Genomic DNA, 20703 nt, shown 5'->3' with positions numbered 1-20703 from the left:
TTGAATTTACAGTGGAACATTCTCTCTAACCGGGGGTTAAATTCACAAAATGGCACACATAGCAAATATTTGTGATCCTGGCAATTGTCAACTTACATTCACACAAAGTAAAGAGACACAAATGTTAGTATGACGATTATTTGCTATGTGTGCTAAGACCCATTTAGACAGAATGTTTCACTGTAAATTCAACATGTTTGCAAATTTGAAGGATAAACAATATAGCTACTGAATAAGCTTCCATCCAAGATCAAACAAGAATTAATCATTATAATAAGAATGTATAACCTGTATATTAGATTAGATTTACTGTTAAAAAAACACAAAATATATGCAAATTTACCAAAGTAGAAACTAACAACAACAATAAGGATATATAACCCTTCCCACCTCTAAATCTACATAAAATTCTCGGCTTTATTTTTCAAAAATTTCAAAAAAAGTTCCAATTGTTGTATTATGAATACAGATGTAATGTATACGTTGAAATCTTATGTTATTTGACTTCTTCAATTTTCTTTTCGAAAAAAATTAAAATCCATCTTTGAAGGAATTGCATGAACAATACTATTATGCATAGTTCATATTCTATGGGCGAACCGATGCTGGAGGGTAGTGGAGCGAAGCAACAACATTTGTCTTTAGGTTACAATGCGTGTTGAGGATTTAGGAGAGACTAATTAAGCCCCTTGCAATATGATACAGGATAATATTGTATATTTGTACTGTTTTATCTTTATAAACTAATGCTACTTATCAAATAAAATAGTAGAAAATGTCCCTATGCTCCTGAGGAGTAAGGCTGTAGGCACACTTGTTGAACCTTCTTAAATCTTGTGTTTGATTATGTGCATGTGAATATTCTATTTGTTATTGCTAACAAATATTAGTCTACCAAAAATCAAAAACCCTCTTTGAAGGAATTAGATGTGTTGAGTTATGGAGCATTTTTTTATGGACTCAAGTTAGGGATGTGCAAAATATTATTCTTTCAAAAAATTGAACCAAGCCAACCGAACCTATAAAAAGTTCAATTCAAACCAAATCACTTTATAAAATGATTTGATTTAAACTGAACCATTCTTATAAAGCGGTCCAATTCTATTTTTTCTAGTTTAGTTTGGTTATCCATTTTACATATATATGATTTGATTTTTTAAAGAACCAAACCAAATCAATTCACTTACAAAAATAGATTAGGGTATGGAACCACTTTATGAAAAGGATTAAGTTTGAAGTGAACCATTTTCAGAAAGCAATTTTTTTCTCGAAACAATTCAGATTTTTTTTAATTGTTATAAAAAATAAAAAATGAAAAAGAGAAATCTTCTCTCCCTCCCCCATTTCATGCCAATTTGGGAGGAGGGAGGCACACTTTCTTGTAAGGCCCAAAAACATTTTTTTTTTATTTCATTCTCTCTATTTCCCCTAAAAATAAAACTATCAATATTTATGTACGCACAAAATATGAATATAAATACTAAATACACTAGTTTTGTAACAAACAAAAAAATATTAAATTGTAACAAATAAAAGCAATAAGGTTACCAGTCACTCAAGTCTAAAGGATACTTTTTATAACACAAATATGAAGAGAATGTTATAATACATTAACATCCCTGCTTAGAACGATAATATTTGCAAAATAATGATACACTTCTTTGGTTTAATTTAAAATGTTGAACAAAATATTTTAGTTAATTTTTAACTTTTCTTATTAGTTGAATAATTTATTTAACTATTTGTTAAATAAGTTTTTTTAAATAATTTATAGCATTTGAAGTAATATTTTTTTAAAAAATATTAGTTTCTAGTTTTTTTTATATTTTCTTTCTTTTTTACTCTTAATGTATTTATCAAATTTCTTAATTATTTTTTTAATAAATAACTATTATATTATTTTTTTGACATCTTACCCTTTTAATTATTTTAACCATTAGTTTTATCAAACAATTATAATTTAATAAACTAATTTTTTAGTTACTAACTTTCAACTAATTTTTCAGCTTTTAATTAACTTTTCAACTAATTTTACTAACATTATCTTACACTACATCTTAATTACTAAAGTTTAAGAATAAATATATCGTTAATTTCTCATTTTATAAAAAATAAAACACGTTAGTAAAAGCTCTTTCCAATTTATTACAAACAGCCGTTTATTATGTTTACCCGATTGGTGCATTTGCAGACTGTTCTACCCTACATACTCATTCCAATAATCAATAAATGGCCCAAGTGGGAGGGAGAAAAACACTATGGTACATGTAGTCCTAACACAAATTTTAGATACATAAATGTACAGTATCGTGGGAAATTTGATGAGAAGCCTTTCAATGGGAACCTTTCCCCATCTCAAGATTACTACTCCCAGATACAGAGGCAGCTTCCTCATTGGCCTCTGCAATCTTGAGTTCATTTAAGGTCCTTTTTGCATAAACAGTGAAGGCAATGGTGGTAACAACAGCAACAATGAATGAAATAATGTTGTATATGATTTCCACAGTGGTCAATTGGTGCTTTCCATACTGTGCGTCTGCCAAGGTCCTTATTAATCGACCACTGCTTAAATGAGAAAAACATAGATGTAATAACAAAGATTAATGAAGAAAACATGTTATGGATTCAGTCATATCCGGATCAAACAAATCATATTTTATACCCATAGTCATATATGTCTGTATTCAAACAAACTTCAGAAAGTTTGACTCTGACCAATTTTTTCCCTTGGAGGGTATGAGGAGGAAATTTGGGAAGGGGGTGGTCAAAATGTCAAGACATGAAAATATCTCAAAATTTTCAAACAAGGATAATTGTTTACTCAAAATGAAAAAAGTAACCCTTTTTTTAAGAAAATACTTTATAATTATATTTGTAAGTATTTTTTTTAAAATGAATCTTCCCCCTTAAGAAAAATCTTGTGCTTCGCCCCTGCCACCCATCCAAACATACCATAAAGGCAAAATACAAAAGGACGAACCTGTAGATGTAAATGAAAGCTTCTGGCACCATTCCTGCTATTGACCCACATAAGTACGGCCAAAACCTCATATTTGTCACTACTACAGCATAGTTGAATATGGTATACGGAAAAGGAGAAACTCTAAACAGAGCAACTACTTGAAATTGATGGAACCAGCTTCCTTCCCCAGCAAGCCTAATCATTGCGGCATTCTTGGGCCATCTCTTTAACCATTGCTGAACCATATATATATAAAGAGCATAAACAGAAACTCAAAGTACAAACAACTTAAATGAAAAAGAAAAACAACACAAATCAAGACCATTTATCATATGAGAAACAAAATGACTTACATGAATGCGGTCACGGAAAATTAGTCCAATTAAGTAAGGGAGGACCATTCCAATGGTTGTTCCAACCATTATAATAACAAAGCCAAGGCCATAACCAAAAATCATCCCAGCCAACCACATGGAAGGGCCAGAAGGGATAAAAAATACTGGGAATAAAGCCAGAGAAGCAACAAGTACAAGGGCAAGAACTGGACGGCCAAAGGCAGTTGCTTCCCACTCCATGATTGGGTAAAGAACCTACAATAAAAAATTTAGAAAGACCAAGCTCAAAACATGAATTGAAAGCAACCATGTGGAGTGTAAGCTATTCCACAAGAAATAAAATATTGAGTCTAAGCTTGTTCAAAGGCAATAGCAGAAAATATCAATATTTATGCAATTCCCAAACCTCTTCAAGTTTATTACCAAAAGTCATTTCGTGATATGATACTCACAAGGACTAAACTATAAAATGTCAGCAAACTAGGGTTAAAGAGAAAAAACAAACAGAGGAATGAGGAAGCAGAAATTCCTACCAGCAAGCAGGGAAAGAGTCTTTGTTCTTTCTCATAATCTAAATTATGCCACATTAGCATTGACAGCATGAGATCATACATCAATTGAACTCCCCTAATAATTTTTCATCACATTGGATAAAAACATAGCAAACTGCACACTGATGCCATATAATTATATGAAGTGGGAGATAGCACAGAACTAGTGGTTCTATTGATCTAATAGGAAATAATAACCAAATACATTGAGATGTGATGCCAAGGAAAATGCCAAACTTCAAACATCATAGTCATATAAAATGTTTCAGTTAAAACAATTAGGAGCCTGAAAGTGACACAGGACAGGAATGACATAATTTTATGAATATCAAATAAATCCACAACAGCCAAACAACACAGTATTGATTAATTTCTGAATAGGATTTGCGAAGCCCAAATTCCCAGTAAACATGCATCAAGAAAATAAACTCTGGTACCAGAACAATTGCAAAGTAAGAGGAAGTACCTTTTCAAAAGTAAATGGCACTCCCCATTTCAATATAACAAGACCAAGTACAACAATGACAAAGCACCATAAAAGGGCTTTTATCCACCACCTGAAAGATTTCATTCTTGACTCTGCTAGAGGCTGTAGCATTTCGGTTTCGACAACCCTCAATTCATCAGATATGGCAAGTCTAACATATTCACTATTCCCCCTCACATGATGACCTGAGATTGCATGTTTTTCTAAGTCCTCTGCTGATTCTGGTGTCATCATTGTGATGCCAGAGGACTGTGAACTGAAACAGAAACACGACATAAGCATGAAGCTGAGATCGATTCAAAATTCAAATTGAATGTTTGATTCTACATACTTAAATCAAGCAAGAATAATAATATGGCATATAAGCAAAATTAATCTATCTTAAAGACTAAGACCATAAATTCTCTAGCCAAATTGCAGCCAATTAACATTTGCATTATATGACAAAGAGAATAGACAGCTAATAACCAAAAAGTAAAACAAGGATGCTTAAGAAGATACAACATGACTTCTAACTACATGCAGGCGAAAGATTATGGACGACTCTGAAAGAGGATGGAAGTGTCAAGTTCCACAAATGTAGTAGGGTATACTCCAGTTTGTAGATATAATAACAAGGCAAACAGTAGCAAAATAAAGTAAGCAAGCTATAGGTATTACTATATGTATAAAATTCCTTTCATACTACGGCCAGAATAAATTTTCCTTAAAGCATAACACTGAATGAGTTAGAAATTTCATAGAGATCGCAACGCTGCCTTGCTATTTACATCCACTAAAGCCATGTAGCGGCAAAACTGCCACTATTAGACTGTAGCAAACTGCATATAGGGACCACAGAATTTAAACCCCCCCCCCGCAAAAACAAAATCAATGTTGGAATACTGTTTCATAATATCCTAAGCAAAACAGAATTTATGCATGTCTGCAGTAAAAAGCATCTGAATAAAGGAGCCTGTGATAGGAAATATCAAAGATTCCAAATAGCCCTAAATGCTTTTTTTTATTATTCTTTCTTCTTCAAGTCTTCAACCCCCTTTTTTGTACACAGATGATCCTTGCTCTCACAACAAACAAGAGCCCTAAAGAACAAATTCAATGACCTTCTATTCTAAGAAAGTGCCAACCAAAAGAAGAATTCAGAGCCCTAAAAATCTCAACACACAAGCTGGTCCCCTTTTATTTGAAAACCCAAAACAAAAAAATTATCCTAAAAAGACTTTCAATTTTCAATAATCAAATAACAAACACATGGCGCTCACCTCTCTCTAATCACTTGAGAGCTTCTTCAAGGTGTTGAAGCCAAGATTTCCCAAACTAGAGATGGGTTTAATTGAACTAACTAAAACCACTCCATTTGAACATTAAATCACCATAACGTCACTTTAATTAACTTTTTTGCCGCTTCAATGAATTACTATAAAAATTTAAAAACCCAAGGCGCCTCCTTCTTCAATGCCTGCAATTAATGAAACAAACGTAAATTTATTTATCTTTTCATTTTTTTTTTTCGATAAGAATTATAAAATAAAATATCCATAGAAATTTTTATGAAACTCACTAGAGAAAAGAAGAAGAATCAGAGATTGTTGTGATAAGCTGAGAGAAGCGAAAAGGTATTTACGAGTTAACAGCCTCCGGGGAGCTTGGCCGTCGGAGTAAAGCGGCGACCGCCGTGGACGGCGGGGAAGGGAAGAAGTTCAACGCGCGGAAGGCAACAAAAAAATCACCAAAAACTTTCGTCGACTTCACCAATGTTTCGTTTTCAAACTTCAAACGAGGCACCTTCATCTTCTTTTTATATATTTTTATTTTCAACATTTTTTTATATTTTGGAAAATTTATACTATTTTATATTGTTTTGTTTTATTAAAGTTTTGAGGAAGAAACGAAGGGTGAGAAAAAATTGTATGATGGCTTTGCAAAAAAAGGGTGTAAAAAAGTGGTTGGATTGGATGGCAGGATCGAATGTTCAAAAGTAAAACGTGAAGGAATATATACTCAAAATAAGTTTAATATATTAGTATGTTTTCGACACGTAAGTGCATTATACAGAATAAATATTCTATGACATATAAATTATATTATAATTATAATTTATAATAAATAAATATTTAAAATTTATGATAAATATCTTGTATCACCATATAATATTATTTTAATTATTGAGAAGAAAACTTTAAAAAAAATGTATTGAAATTTAAATTAGAATTAATGATATTAAAATGATAGAGTAAAAAAGATAAGAGATGAAAAAAATCTTCCAAACTCTCTAGATTCTAGTTGAAAAAACTTTCTCGTTCAATTGCTTAAGATAATTATTCTAATATATATATATATATATATATATATATATATATATATATATAAAGAATTATGTAAAATAATTTTATATTAATAGTATATTTTAATTAAATTTAATTTAGATACATTATTAATGTAAAAGGTTTATATTATTAGTCAATGAAATAACACTATAATGGGGCTTTTAAAATAGTAACCAGTGAATGATTTTTAATATAATAATTGATGATTGATTAACATAATAAAAAAATATTATGATATCAGAATTCTAATTAAATTCTATTAAAATTGACTTATCAAGCTTTTGTATATTTTAATTGTTTATTTCTAGTTCAAGATAAAACTAACTAATTTTAATTTAAAAATAAATACTTATTTTTTTTTATCAATTTTAATAAATAAGTGATTGTTTTATTCCCAAACATGTACTAATTATTTATGTGTCAACTGTTAAATAAATAAAAAATACCTATTGATATGTAGAGTTTTTACTTTTTGCTAAGACAAAGGCACATAAATTTTTTTATTTTTATTTTTATTTTTATTTTTTGCTAAAACATGTATTTATTTTTTAGAGACTTTAAAAAAATGTTTTTCATTAACTATACGGCCACTTATAATATTTTGGTTGCTAAAAGTAAAACAGTCCAACCGAGGAACAAAGAAAGTATTTTTTAAAGTAGGAATTATTTTTTGAGGATTTTTAATTAGAATGTTGGGTTCGTATTTTAAAATAAAATAAAATAAGTATTAAAAAGAAAAACTTTGTCACCTTGTAATTTTTATTGCACTCAAATCTGAATATTTAAAATGAAAATTTGTCACCTTCTAAAACATAGGCTGAGCATATTTTTTTCCTTAAATTATTTGGAGCCGAATACAGTCAATGTGACCGCGTCGCTGTAACAATTCAATGAGTTACATGGGGTGATTTAGAATTATCACGCTATTTGTCGTCTTAATTAATAATTATGTAATATATAAATAATTTAATATTTTAAATTGATTAAGATTTTTTAAATTAAAATATAATACAATTATTTTTTGTTAAATAATTATTAAGTATATCTTTAATTTAAAAGATAAATATTTAATTATTTACCTAGCATATAATTATTAATTGAAATCATAAATAATGAATCAACCTAATAATTTATTGGAGAGAGAAGCATAGATTTCAAATACAACAAAGCGCGTGTAAACTTGTGATGTATTTGTACGTAGAAAGAAAAAATAGATTTCAAATTCAACAAAAATCAAATGCAATATGAAATTCAACAAAAACAATGGCATATTCTTCTTCTGCAATATAGGAAAAAAAACAAATGAAACAGCAGACTCATCTCCCCACAATCTAGAAGGTTATGTCAGAAGGAATTGACTTTGGACTTTTCCTTTCCTGTCACGTTATCTTATGACTGCAATTGCAAACTTGTTGCTATCCATTTTTTATGTGATTGGTTGGAGTATATTGGACTTGAAACCCAAAAAGAAAAATAGTTAATGAGATTTGGTACAAAGTTTAATGATGAAATGATAGGTTATCAACTGGTTACATCATGGGCTTGTCTTTGAATTTAAAGTGACATTCGACTGAAAATATCGAATATATAGTGTGGTACTTTTTAGTTTTAAGTTTTTAAATTTTTAAAATTAAAATTAGTTTTCAGTTATTACTCGCAACTTCATAATTCATTTAAAAAAAAAAAAGCATTACATTTATGGAATTTGCTGGTATCATTCATTTTGGTTGCTGCATTTGCTAGGAAATTATAGTTGAATCAAAAAGTATATACTGTACTTCGTAAGATAATTAAATAATTTATAGGTTAATTGATTAGTTTATCTGATCAAATGTAAATTATTTAATGCGTTTGATTAAATAGCTTTTTTAAAAGTATTACTAACTTTGTTTTGATAATTTAATAGAAATAACGTATGACTTAAATTAAGAACTTTCTATTTTTTCCAATGTTATCCATGTTAATTTCTAGAAAGAGTATTTTACTCTTGATAAATCAATAAGTTATTTTATTTTCAATAAATATATAGATGCATATTTAGTTATTTTATGTCACTTTATAGGTATCAATTAGTTAATCAATTAATTTTATCAAATATTTTTTCAATTCAATTAGCTAACTTATCACTTTTTAGTTTTTAACATTTTTAGCTATTTGTTATCTTTTTAGCTAAACATGCCAAACAAAGCCTTAGGTACTAACTTGTGTGAGACATTATTTATGCTTTGGAGCTACACACCTTGACACCCCCACCACTTATCCCAGCCACATACCTCAGTTAGCAACGCACTTCCCTCAGCACCCTAGTCACACTTGTACTTGACTGACAGGTTGATACGTATTGTATCAATGGTGCCTGCAGAAAAGGTAAGTTGCAAAGAAGAATAAGAGGATAAGGGAAATATCTCAGAGCTGAGCTTCCCCCAAGTGTGAGAAAGTCTCAACAGTCCAATAACAATCCAGCATTCCCTTATAACAGAATTCACACACCACCCTCAATCATTACTAACAAACTTCCACAACCACTAGCAGACTCTGTAATTACCTAACTACCCCCACCCTTCTAGAATACCTTACTTATTAGTTTTGGGCCTACGGTGATAAACTTTGAAGGCTTATCCCATCTAGAGACATGATTCCTAACACAGGTGTGTCACCAACTTTCACCTTACCTTACCTGCTTACATAGCACCAAGTCGAGACTATGTTAGCCCAACATCCTCCTCCTCTAGAATAAATTTCAAGATCAATCACACAAAATTCAACAGTTTCACAATGCAGCAGAGTGGCAGACACACATATCTGTTTTATCAGTCTTCCATAATTATCGGAAGGACCTCAGTGAATGTCCTTGATACCGTCCTGTGAACAGTAAGTAGCAAAGTAAGCATGGGAAATCGGGGCAGTAATGAGCAACAGACAAGAAGAATCCCTTATGAGCTACAGAAAGAATTATGCAAATTTGTAGATAGATCTCTTCATTAACAGCTTTCAGTTGATTGAGTGAAATCAGATTAACACGATACTAAACTTACATAAAGAATCAAAGAGAAGAAAAGCAAAAAGAAACAGAAAACTAAAAGCTCATGCGCTCTGGCCAAAAAATTGGGGTTGTAGCACTCTCGTCATTATGGATTAAAGAGCTTCCTGAAAGGCCCATCTTTCCTGTCTTTGGCGGCTTCAGTTAGAGCTAGGAACCGCTTGAACCCAGTGGTGGCAGCTCCTCGTCCAAGTGCAGCAGCCCTAGTAAGAACATCCTCTCGCGACGCTATGAGTCCAATAGCAGAGGGGCTAGGTACCACAGGAGCTACTGGAGCAGCTGCTGGCACAATTGAAGGTGCAATCTGAGTTTGCTTAATTCCAGGCCCATGTTTGTTGAAGTCATCAAGAATGCTTTGTTGGTCAGCTTTTTTCAGACCCTGAAGACACAACTCATACATAAATCCTCCAAACATGAAGAGAAATTTACAAATCATGCATTCAATTGCATCCAAAAACCAAAAAACAATTAGCATCATGTGATAGCATCCATAAGTGAAGCATCAATCATTAATGAATATTAACTAATTTAATTAATTGTAGTTATTTGAATATATATATATATATATATATATACACACACACACATCTTCTGTAGGATTTAGACATAGCATGCTCCTCATCAATCTCAATTCTTCAGTATCCGTATCTGCATATAATCCATGCACTAATAAGATTTAATACGGCAAGCTTCGCAAATAGTTTATTTTAGATGACATAGTTACTGAATGTACCTAGGAGGAATAGAATAGAGAGGAGAAAGGATTGGAGGCCCAAAACAGAAAACAAAACATGGTGGCGGAATTCAGCATGTAACAACTTGCTCACGTGGCTAAGGGAGTAGAAAGAAAAGGAGGAAATTAATGAGGATATAAGCAAAGATAGAGTAAGAGAGAAGTAAGTATATGAATTTGGGAAGAGAGACTAACAAATCCTCAAAGAGCTTTTGTATCTTCTCATTTTTTCATTTTATGATTCTACCTTTGTAATTTGGGATTGCTACTACTTTCTGAAACGAGATACCTGGGTTCCTATCAGATTACTTACTGAAGATGTAATGTGCTATTGAATTAGTGAACCTTGAACTGCTATAGGGTAGATTTATTAAGAATTACTAATTTTCACAAATTGATTCTTCATAGTGCTTCTTTGTAAGATCCTTCCTTATGTTTGCAAATATGAACATTACTCCTTTCTTAAGAGGGTGGCCCATTTGCCTATGACTGTTCGGCTTGAATTAATAAGCCAAATGTTAATGAACTCAATAATTTTATTAATCATGAACTTAACCATAAAAGTTTATTTTATATTGAATAAGTTTGTTGGCATACTGTATTTCAATAATCAGAGGTCCAGAACAAACAAATAATGCAACAACTAGCAATGAACCAACTAGAGATTTTGATAAAACTAGCAAGAAATAGCTAATTATAACCTTAAGCTCCAGGATTCGTTGAAATTCCATGGGTGTACCCTCAGGTAGCAATGCACGGTAAGTATCTGCTACAGAATCAACTGGAGAAAGTATAACCTAAACATGTACATCACACAAATTTGTCAGAAGGAAATAATTACATGTTTGGGTTTGATTGATAATTAGGTAGAAGTCTTTTCCTTCTTGAAAACTCCTTCAATTAGGTTTTGATGTTCTGAACACAAAATAAGCTAACCCAAACACGTCAAACTATTTTTACATAATAAATATTTTACTAATAAATAGACAACAAACCTTTAAAAGGGCCTCGGCTTTGCTCATCTCGCGGCTTACAAACTTGGAATAACTAGCAGCACCTGATGTCTATCAGAGAAAATAAGCAGTTCGTGTAATGAGATAAACCAGCGCCAAGCACACTACAGATCGACAATTAGATATGCAAACAGAAGTATGTCATTTTCACTATTAATTTATTTGACAAGGGCAAGCTCCTATGGATTCTAGACTAATGGATCCTTAATCAATGCAGTGCATATAGATCACATGCAACATAAAGTAGCGGGTTGGTCAAGATAGTCAGTTCAGTTCATTATTGTTTCTTGCAAGTATTTAGAATACTACGAAACCAATACTTTTCTCACTTATTTAAGCAGTACTAAGTTATATTTAAGCAGTAGAAACTATTGAGTACAAATTAATATCACCTGTCTACCAAGGGAAGGAACTTCAAGAAGAATCGTCTTTACAGCTTGGGTATCTAATAGCATCTGCAAAAATCAGTTCATTAAGTTATTAACATCATAAATTGAGTTACAAGAGTTCCTCAAAAAACAGAGATTATTATTAAAAAAAATAATGATATATCAATAATACATTTAACTAAAAAAATGCTTTGATTTTAGTATTTTACCATTCGTGTAACTAAAAGGAATTTTAAAAACAAAAAGAAAAAAAACAGTCAGTACCTGTTGAGCTCCAGTTTCTGATATTTGCTTGCATTTGAAAATGTTAGAATAAAAGCGTGGACCAAGAGATGATGCAAGCTGAAGATTAAAATACGAGAATAGATTTTTAAAAATGCAACACCATGTGAATTATTAGGGATCATTAAATTAACAAACTATCCGGAGATGTTATCTTCAAGAATATACTTCAGAAGATGTTTCGGAAATGATTGAAGATAAATATGAAATAACAGAATGACATATTCAAAAAGAAAGTTATTTAAAAAAAATCAATTATATTAATTATAAACCTGTAACTATGATGTTAGAAAAGAAACTGTCCTTAATGCCAGTTTTGATGTCAAAATCCATAGTTTCATGCATTTAATCCACTTTACAATCAATCACCTTATCCAGAAAGAACTGAAAGTAGACAGGTGAAAGAAGACTTCCAAGTGCAGGAATGCTAATGGTCAGGATCAAATTTATGGCATTAACATACCTGCAAGAAAATAGTACAGTTAAACTAATGAACTTTGTCAGGAATGATAATCATTTGCTAAATTTTATTAAGGAATTTAATTTACTCTGATTGATCACCAACACTCTCAAGAGTACCCCAAGGGACACGGGTCATTGCAGCCATTTCCATGTCAAATTTAGTTTCCAGGCCATGCACTAAGGTCACCAATGATTTTGTTATAACGGCCGAGAATTCATCCTGTATAATTGTGTAGTTCTGTTAGAATGAGAGCTGTAGAAAAAAGAAAAAAAATCATTTACTGAGAAGGCATTAATACCTGCACTTCAGACATATCCACCCCATCTGAATATTGAGGGTCAATTATTTTAGAAACACTTTCAGCCAGTTCACCAGCCTATCAAGTACAAAGCTAAGTTAGTAAATCAGGCATTTACTCAATATCAACTGGATGAAGGATGTCAGAAACTAACCGTTTTGTGGCAATATTCAGCTGAATTTACAATGTAACAGATCACTCTTTCATCCCTATCAGATGTCTGTTCAACATATCCAAAGATTAAACACACACACACACAAAGAAAGCTATTTGACAGCATCAATATCTCACTACTATGAAAACAATTCCTTTGAAGATACCTTTATTTGTCCATCCATGCCTGTGGCTGCAGCAACAATTCCAGTGCCCCCCTTTGGGAGTCTAGCAAAGAGCTTTGTAGCATATGCTTTAAGAACTCTTTGGAAAACCTAAGATTGAAAGGGAATAAATAAAGTCATTAACTGCATGGAGTTTTCTTTCCGCCACATAGTCAAATAATATTTTTTAATACTTTAAAACTTATAACACTACTGCCAAAGATGGCATATCTTTATTATTAACTCTTCTGCCTCATTCAGCTACAATCGATACGTTACATAAGCTACAACTCTTGATGTGGATCAATTATTTTTATGTCATCACTAAATTATATCAAACATTTCTGCATAAGAAACATGCAGCTTAACCAGAAATCAGCCATGACCCATCCTCCAAAGACCAGAGAATTAACACTTTTTTTTGTTCTCTCACCTTATTTTTAAAGGGAAGAAACTTGATTAAAAGAAGATATAAAATATATAGGAGGAAAATAATATATTATCCTAAACAAATAAACAAAAGCAAAAGTAAAAAAGAAATCAAACTCTCATCAGTACATTTAAGCTCTTTATCTGCAAAGAAACACTCTGAAGTCTGAATATCCAGAACATGAACAACATTACAACAATAAAAGAAAATAACTTCTAATCAAACTGAAATGTGAAACACCACTACTTTGTTAAGCTTGATTAAAAGAAGATGCATTAAAAGCTTGATTAAAAGAAGACGCATTAAAATAATATAGCATTGCCAGGACTAATGATATTACATAGACAATAGCAAGAAATTATATTTTTAATTCAATGGACATTATGAGCAACCATCCACGATTTGGACACATGATTCAATTGTTGATATATGCATTATCACTTCTTATATAGAATAGAAATATTAAAATAATAATTAAGGAGTTTACCTTCAACAAATTGTAAAGTGTCTGGTTCTTTGTTAAAGCACTGCATCTCTTCAAGCTTCTCTTGATTATAAGAAACAACTATGCAGCATGACAGAAAGAAACCAAGTAAGAAACAACTATGCAGCATTTGCTTTAGCATCTTGATATAGGTCTTCTTGTATTAGGGAGGCTTTTGATTTTCTTTAACTGCGGGGTATGCCCCGTTTATTATTGTATCATTTTGGGTTTAATATAATTTACATTTTTCCCAAAAAAAAGAAAGAAACCAAGTAAACATAAAGCATAAGAAAAATGATTTTATAAAAGGGAGAAAAAAAGATTTTGATGGTGTTTGGATAAGGGATTTCAAAATTTTAAGGAATTTAAAATGCATAAGAATTTAGTTACTTCAATTAAGTTCCTTTCATTTTTAAAATATTTTGTTTGGATAAAGCAATTCAATTTTCTTTGTGTTTAAATTTCTTTATTTAGATGAAGTAATTTAATTTCCATCATATGCAAATTTCATTTTTTGTTATTTGAAATTCCTTTATTTTAGGTGTTACTTGAAGTTCCTTCATTTTGTTTGGGAAAAAAATCCCCTATAGAACTTCAATCATTTCAAAAATTCTTTAGATTTAATATCCAAAACAGGTCATTTTGATACATGGTAATTTAAATTTAAATTCACTAAAAAATTGAATTCCTCTCTCAAAATCCCCCATCCAAACATACTATTAAGCTATCTAGCCACATTACTCTTTCACAACAGTTAATCAGATACCACCTATAAGAACTTCTAAGAGCTCATAAGACATGAAATGATATAGAGAGGCAAGTTACTCTGCTCTGTAACAAACTATAAAACATTACTTGAGCTCATAAGACATGAAATGATAGATCAAGGAACTCACCTGCATGCTACTGGATAAAACATTACTCTGACTTCCCTCCTCAATATCCCATGTCTCTTCCTATAGTGGATAAAACGTTTAATCAATATGAAAAAAAAAATCAGAAGTAAATGACAGAGCACATACCTAAAAAGTGACACAAATTACCTGAACAAGTTTCTCCAGACTTTCCATCAGTGTCTTCTCTTCCAATTCTACATATACTGTTAAGTGAGGTTCAAAGCAAGATGAAACAATTCCACGGAAGTTGAACTGTCCAAACAACCCAGGCATTTGTCAGGTCTATCTCAATGAAACAGGCCAATTGGAATAAAATGAGAAACCTCTATGAAATCAATAACTACAACCAACAATATAGAAAATACCAAGACATAAGTGATTTTTTTTTTACGTCAACCTTACTTATTTGTAATTTGGAATCTTTTACTTCCATCTTTTGCACTATGATAAATATGAAAATAATTATAAAGTAACTGAGAAGCAACTGTTCAACAAGAGTTGCCACATAAGCTCAGACTTGGGATTGAAAGAACTAAATTATTGAAATCAAGAAAATATTAGTCCACAATTGTTTCTGGGTTTCAATTTAGAAGGAAAAATAGGAGGTAATAACCTAGACTCAAAATTTAAAAATATTAAAGTAATATCATAATGTGTGCTATCTTTTTTGGGGGATACAAAATTCCTAAGCATCTGTCACAAACAAACTAAACCTGGAAGTTGGAATTAAAGGATTAAGAACCACATCAGATAACAGTGACAAAGAAAAACAGGAAAAAAAATCACAGGAAGACAAACCAAAAAGGTTAATCCCTAAAGCATTTATATCATCATGAGTCATGACAACACCTCAGAGACCATAATGGTAAATACATACATGTACTTAATCTATAAAATCAATTATATGCATTAGAAAATAGTTAAATGAGATCATACCCCAGCTCCAGGCACGGCCAAATCTTTACTTCCATCTTTTTCCTATATATACAAAAATCAAACATGATGGTCATTTTATAACTACAATCTTGAAAATATTAAAAAAAAACTTATGAATAAGTACTGTCAACCTTAGCAATTTATATACATACTTCACTGTCACCTCCTTGATGTGCAGCAAGCTTTTTTTCATACTTCTTCCGGATATCCATGGCACTACTACTAGAATTAGTCCCTTTACCTATTTCTTCAATCTCATTTCCAATCTCTCTGTTTTGAGTGCCTCCCCCAAATTTCTCAGCTAATTCATCCTCAAACTCTAAAGTTCTTTGTAAAGCCTGCAAGAAATTAACAGATGAAACACCGAAAAACACAAAATCTAAGTATTTTCATCCTATATACAAGATTGACAACTTATGCATCAATACCATCTAGGAAATAACATAAAAACATCCATCTACAGTTATTTAGTAATTAAAAGCCCTGGGAAAGGGAAAATAGTGACAAGGAAGTGTAGCTGCAAAACATGTGAAGTAACTATCATAACAGCATTGTCAGTATGTCAGTATGTCATTATTTAATGGCTTACCAATAACAAGGTCCCAACATCTGGCTTTTCCTTTAGATTACCAAGAATGTCCTCTAGTTGTTTCCTGTAGAGACAAGTATCATAAACACAACAACATTTTTGCATATAATAACCCTGAACAAAGTTTACTACATATGAAAAGACAATATTCTGTAAAATGCTTAATTCCAGCACATCTTTTTGCAAAACCATACAATATATGAAATATTCAAACAAAATAAAAACATCCGAAAATTTTGGCATTTGATTAAATTTGATGTTGGAAATTCAAAATCACAGATGGGGAAATGAAGTCCAAGTAACATTCAAACTGCAGTAAGAAAATTATTAATATTCAATAAATTAAATTGTCATTTCGCAACAAACTAGAAGTAATCATGTTTTACTATGGCCATGGTTTCTTTTAATGGAGAAGGTGTGAAAGATTCAGTGTTATATATATTAAGGTGTATAAACAAATAAACGCCATACCTTGTCTTCTTGCAAAATAGGATACAGAGACGATAAGAAACATGCCATGAAGAAGGAAAGATTTTCCAAATTTCTTCATTTGATCTCATTCGGCGCTTAATCCATGCATATCTTCGTTCAGTTTTATCCAACTTTGCAAGTTCTAAAGATGAAAAAATAAGGAAAACCAAATATGCAGACATTTGGCAAGAACTCTAAGTATAAATTAACACAAAAATGTTCCAGATAAATCAAACATACCAGCTCCTTCAAAAATTTGCTCATACGATGTAAGCTCCCTATTGCAGAAATTATTTACCAATTCTTCCCTTACAGAAGGCTCTAATGCATCAACAACCAGGCAGGCATCAGACAACTGCTGTAGCAAATTAGTTTCTTCTGTCTCCTTTCCAGTACCTAAGCTGAGACAAAAACAGAAAATTGAGGAAGCCAGTTACACATAGCCTCTTTGGAACCAAACAGCTACTATATCTAGTGAGGTTAATAACATGTCATAAAACATTATATAAGAAACAAATATTGATGAGCAATCTAAATGAACATTGTATATCCAATTCACGTTGTAGTGCCCATAGAGATTTACAAACAGAGCACAAGATGGAAATCAGTAACAATAAATACCTAGAAAAATCAGAAAACACATGTGACTTGAGTATTTGTTTGATATTTTTAAACTTGTCTCTTAGTTCTACGATCTTTGGAATATCCCTATAGGCCTCAAAGTGACTACATAACTGGTTCACTGCCTGAAATACAAGATGAAAGTATCAATAAATTGATAGGTCAAACAAAAACAGGTTGAGTGTTATAGATTAGTTAATTAAAACAATAATCGTAAATTTCTACATGAGACGAATGAGAAGTAAGGAATTCATAAGCCATGATCAGATACAAAGAAGCAAATACAACTGAAGTAAACCTCTAAAGTATATAGTGTGCTTTTGAGCAAGTGTTTTCACTTTGTAGCATGTTTAGGAAAACTTTTTCCGGAGAAATAACACAATAATAATAAATATTATCAGTTAATCACATGAATGCACACAATGCATTAAACAACATTAAGCCATGCACTAATAATAATTAAAACCGTAATAGATCTTCGTTTTACCAAAACACACATGCACACACACCACACAAATTCAGTAAACAACAGTTATACAAAAATGCTGTAAAGATAGATTGGATACCTCCAGCTGCGCAGCTGCCTCTTTATATTGACGTTTTGAAGCCATGACTTGAAGTTGTTCAACAGCAGAGACTGCCATATAATAGGTAAGCTTGCTGAAGTAAAACATAAAAAAAAAATGTCTATGCATCAAAAAAACTATAAAGCGTGCAAAAAACCTATAGAATAGATGCGCCGTTTTGAATTTGTACATTAAATATGCACCAACTTGGTTTAAATAGTATAATGGTTTATTCAGTTCTGAAGTTGCTAACACAGAAATACTAGTTGAGTTGCAACCAATACATGGTAGTTGTTTGTTGTAGTTGATTATGGGGGTTATACTATTTTACATGGTTATGGCAAATTAATGGAAAATGATCTATAACAGTATAAGCAAATTTGGTTATATGATTGAAAACTATCCCTTGCAGGACTATAAATTTAATCATACCCACACCCTCTATAGTCACATAAAAATGCTCAGAAGTTGGCATTTTTTCTGTAATTCACAGATTGCGCACATTTGTAATTTGACTGCTATATGCCACAAGAGGACAACATCGTATAAACAGAATTACACAATATCTACTTGTTTTACCAAAGAACTACACCAGCTCAAATTGATTAACATGTCTAACTAACCACAATTGTATAAAGTTCAATTTCTTAAATTGTAAACCAAGCAAGCTTAAGTACCATATATAAATAAATAAACATTTGCCAAGCATTGTAAAAGGTGGAAAAGTAAGATTTACCAAGCATTGTAAGCCGGTGAAGTGCAGTAATTGTGGTAGTTATATGCTTCTTGGCAAAGTCCAGTTTCTTAATGTCACGGCATATTTCTTGAACCATTGTTTCACTCTGCACAGCTTTAGTTTTTATCTCTCGGATCTTATACATAAGTTCCTGCATTTACCAAGGGAATGTGCAGATAAAACGCATACAACGCAACACAAAGGTTCAAAACGTTGAAGAAGGAAAATAAACAGTATAAACTACTTCACCCACGCACATACCTCGACGGCACGTGTGGCAGCAGCGAGATCCTCCTTCGCCTTAGTTCCTGAGTTGCTCTGGAATCAGAGAATCGGAGCCATCAGAGAGCGAAATTGACGGAACAAAACCAAATCAATGAAATCATTGGACGCTAATTGAAGAGATATTAACACCTGCTGGCGAACGGCGGCGAGAATTCCGGCATCGACGGTGCGAATCTCGTTCTGGATTTTCTGCATCAGCGGCTCCACGCCGGATAGAGACGCCTCTGCGTAACAACAGGCAAATTTGAGAGAAGTTAAGGTTTCGATTAGAAACGCTTGCGATTGCGAGTGAGATCGGGAATTGTGGCGTACCGTTGGGGAACATCTGGTTGATGTACTCCAGAGCGCTTGACTTGTCCATTGGTGAGAATGAACGCAATCACAAAAGCATGAACCGTGATGGTGATTGTGATTAATGTTCAGATCTCTAAACTTGCGTGTTCGGCACCATTTATGCTCTTCAATTTGTGGCGGATCCAATTGCAGATGTGTGTGCTGTGACTGTGACGCTATTGTTAGTGCTCCTCCTTTTCGTCGTCTTCAACCTCTGGACACTTCTGTTATATTTTTTATATATATACTACTATTTTATATATGGATGAAAACTAAAATATGTTTTTTACTGAAAAATCACGTGAGTATGAATTTCATTCTTGTAAAACTTTTTATTTAAAATATATCTAGCTTCGATTGATTCTCATGTCAATGTATGATTCTATTTCTTATGTGTCACTCCCTTGTTGACCAAATTCTTGACTACTCTCTTTTTCTCATAATCAAAACTTCCCAAACTTGAAAAAAAGAAAGGCCTCAAATTTGCAAATTGATTTAATGCTCCTTCATCATAAATTTGACATATAGTAACAAAAAGAAAAAGGCTTTGGGGTTAGTTTTATAGTTGACTTTTTATTACGCTAAAATTAATATTTAAAATTTTCTTATTATGTATTATTATTTATATTAATTTTAGTTTAGTTGGTTTTTAAAAACATGTTTCATATTAATTTTTTCTTTATTCCTTTACGTATTTATGACAATATGTTAAGTTGAAAATTAATAAAGGTGAACATGTGTTCCTATACATATATTACATAAAGGAAGACCTTCATCTCTCATCATCTAAAAATTAGCTTCAACCATATTAAAATGTTTGAAAAAAAAAATAATTAGTCAAATTACTATTTCTTTTTTATAATAACATTTATTGTATTGACAATGTTGTTATTTATTGACATTTATTTATCAAATTATATGGATATAACTTTGATCAATTATTACATTGTTGATAAACTTTTCAATTAGATAATATGTAGATTTAAATTAATGATTGAATAGATAAAAATTATATTCTATAACAATTTATAAAAGTATAATTTGTTTAAGAAATATAATTCAAATTCATTTAATATCTTATTCACGTAGATTAAAATCAATCTAGTATAAATGTTTTTAAATATATAAATATATGAATATTTTGATTATCTATTTGTAG

General features: G+C 31.5%; 2 protein-coding genes across 6 annotated transcripts; both read right to left on the bottom strand.

Moving 5' to 3' along the window:
* Positions 1–2121: 2121 nt before the first annotated feature.
* On the bottom strand, positions 2122–6121 carry LOC114425483 (transmembrane protein 64-like). 2 transcript variants are annotated; one of them, XM_028392419.1, is made up of 6 exons: positions 5897–6121; positions 5598–5794; positions 4315–4591; positions 3316–3552; positions 2981–3198; positions 2122–2562 (listed from the first exon to the last, which is right to left on the bottom strand). In XM_028392419.1, the coding sequence occupies exons 3-6, from the start codon at positions 4567–4569 to the stop codon at positions 2334–2336; spliced, it is 939 nt and encodes a 312-aa protein (XP_028248220.1). In that variant the 5' UTR covers positions 4570–4591; positions 5598–5794; positions 5897–6121; the 3' UTR covers positions 2122–2333. The 2 variants fall into 2 exon arrangements, with proteins under 2 accessions (XP_028248220.1, XP_028248221.1); XM_028392420.1 differs by having other exon boundaries at positions 5960–6121.
* A 3450-nt stretch (positions 6122–9571) lies between these two features.
* On the bottom strand, positions 9572–19800 carry LOC114367786 (vacuolar protein sorting-associated protein 53 A-like). 4 transcript variants are annotated; one of them, XM_028324976.1, is made up of 24 exons: positions 19524–19800; positions 19341–19435; positions 19188–19244; positions 18927–19077; positions 18191–18261; positions 17625–17749; positions 17244–17404; positions 17004–17145; positions 16533–16596; positions 16096–16281; positions 15944–15985; positions 15155–15259; positions 15008–15067; positions 14115–14192; positions 13201–13308; positions 13035–13100; positions 12881–12958; positions 12668–12801; positions 12489–12582; positions 12102–12179; positions 11841–11903; positions 11431–11499; positions 11137–11232; positions 9572–10081 (listed from the first exon to the last, which is right to left on the bottom strand). In XM_028324976.1, the coding sequence occupies exons 1-24, from the start codon at positions 19570–19572 to the stop codon at positions 9791–9793; spliced, it is 2463 nt and encodes an 820-aa protein (XP_028180777.1). In that variant the 5' UTR covers positions 19573–19800; the 3' UTR covers positions 9572–9790. The 4 variants fall into 4 exon arrangements, with proteins under 4 accessions (XP_028180777.1, XP_028180779.1, XP_028180778.1 ...); XM_028324978.1 differs by lacking the exon at positions 17625–17749 and having other exon boundaries at positions 18191–18284; XM_028324977.1 differs by lacking the exon at positions 12102–12179.
* Between the last annotated feature and the right edge of the window lie 903 nt (positions 19801–20703).

Source organism: Glycine soja, chromosome 9 (assembly GCF_004193775.1).
Source record: "Glycine soja cultivar W05 chromosome 9, ASM419377v2, whole genome shotgun sequence".
NCBI classification, from domain to species: Eukaryota; Viridiplantae; Streptophyta; class Magnoliopsida; order Fabales; family Fabaceae; genus Glycine; species Glycine soja.
This window is presented reverse-complemented; position numbering and strand designations above follow the sequence as displayed.

What these genes read in the sequence shown, in the direction of transcription:
- LOC114425483 (XM_028392419.1), bottom strand. Translation starts at nt 4,569, where the DNA reads ATGATGACACCAGAATCAGCAGAGGACTTAGAAAAACATGCAATCTCA. An exon ending in TGCCATTTACTTTTGAAAAG is followed by an intron (nt 3,553 to 4,314) that starts GTACTTCCTCTT and finishes TTTTTATTGTAG; the next exon opens with GTTCTTTACCCAATCATGGA. An exon ending in TTTTCCGTGACCGCATTCAT is followed by an intron (nt 3,199 to 3,315) that starts GTAAGTCATTTT and finishes TATATGGTTCAG; the next exon opens with CAATGGTTAAAGAGATGGCC.
- LOC114367786 (XM_028324976.1), bottom strand. Translation starts at nt 19,572, where the DNA reads ATGGACAAGTCAAGCGCTCTGGAGTACATCAACCAGATGTTCCCCAAC. An exon ending in CTGCCACACGTGCCGTCGAG is followed by an intron (nt 19,078 to 19,187) that starts GTATGTGCGTGG and finishes TGGTAAATGCAG; the next exon opens with GAACTTATGTATAAGATCCG. An exon ending in AGGCAGCTGCGCAGCTGGAG is followed by an intron (nt 17,750 to 18,190) that starts GTATCCAATCTA and finishes CTTGTATTTCAG; the next exon opens with GCAGTGAACCAGTTATGTAG.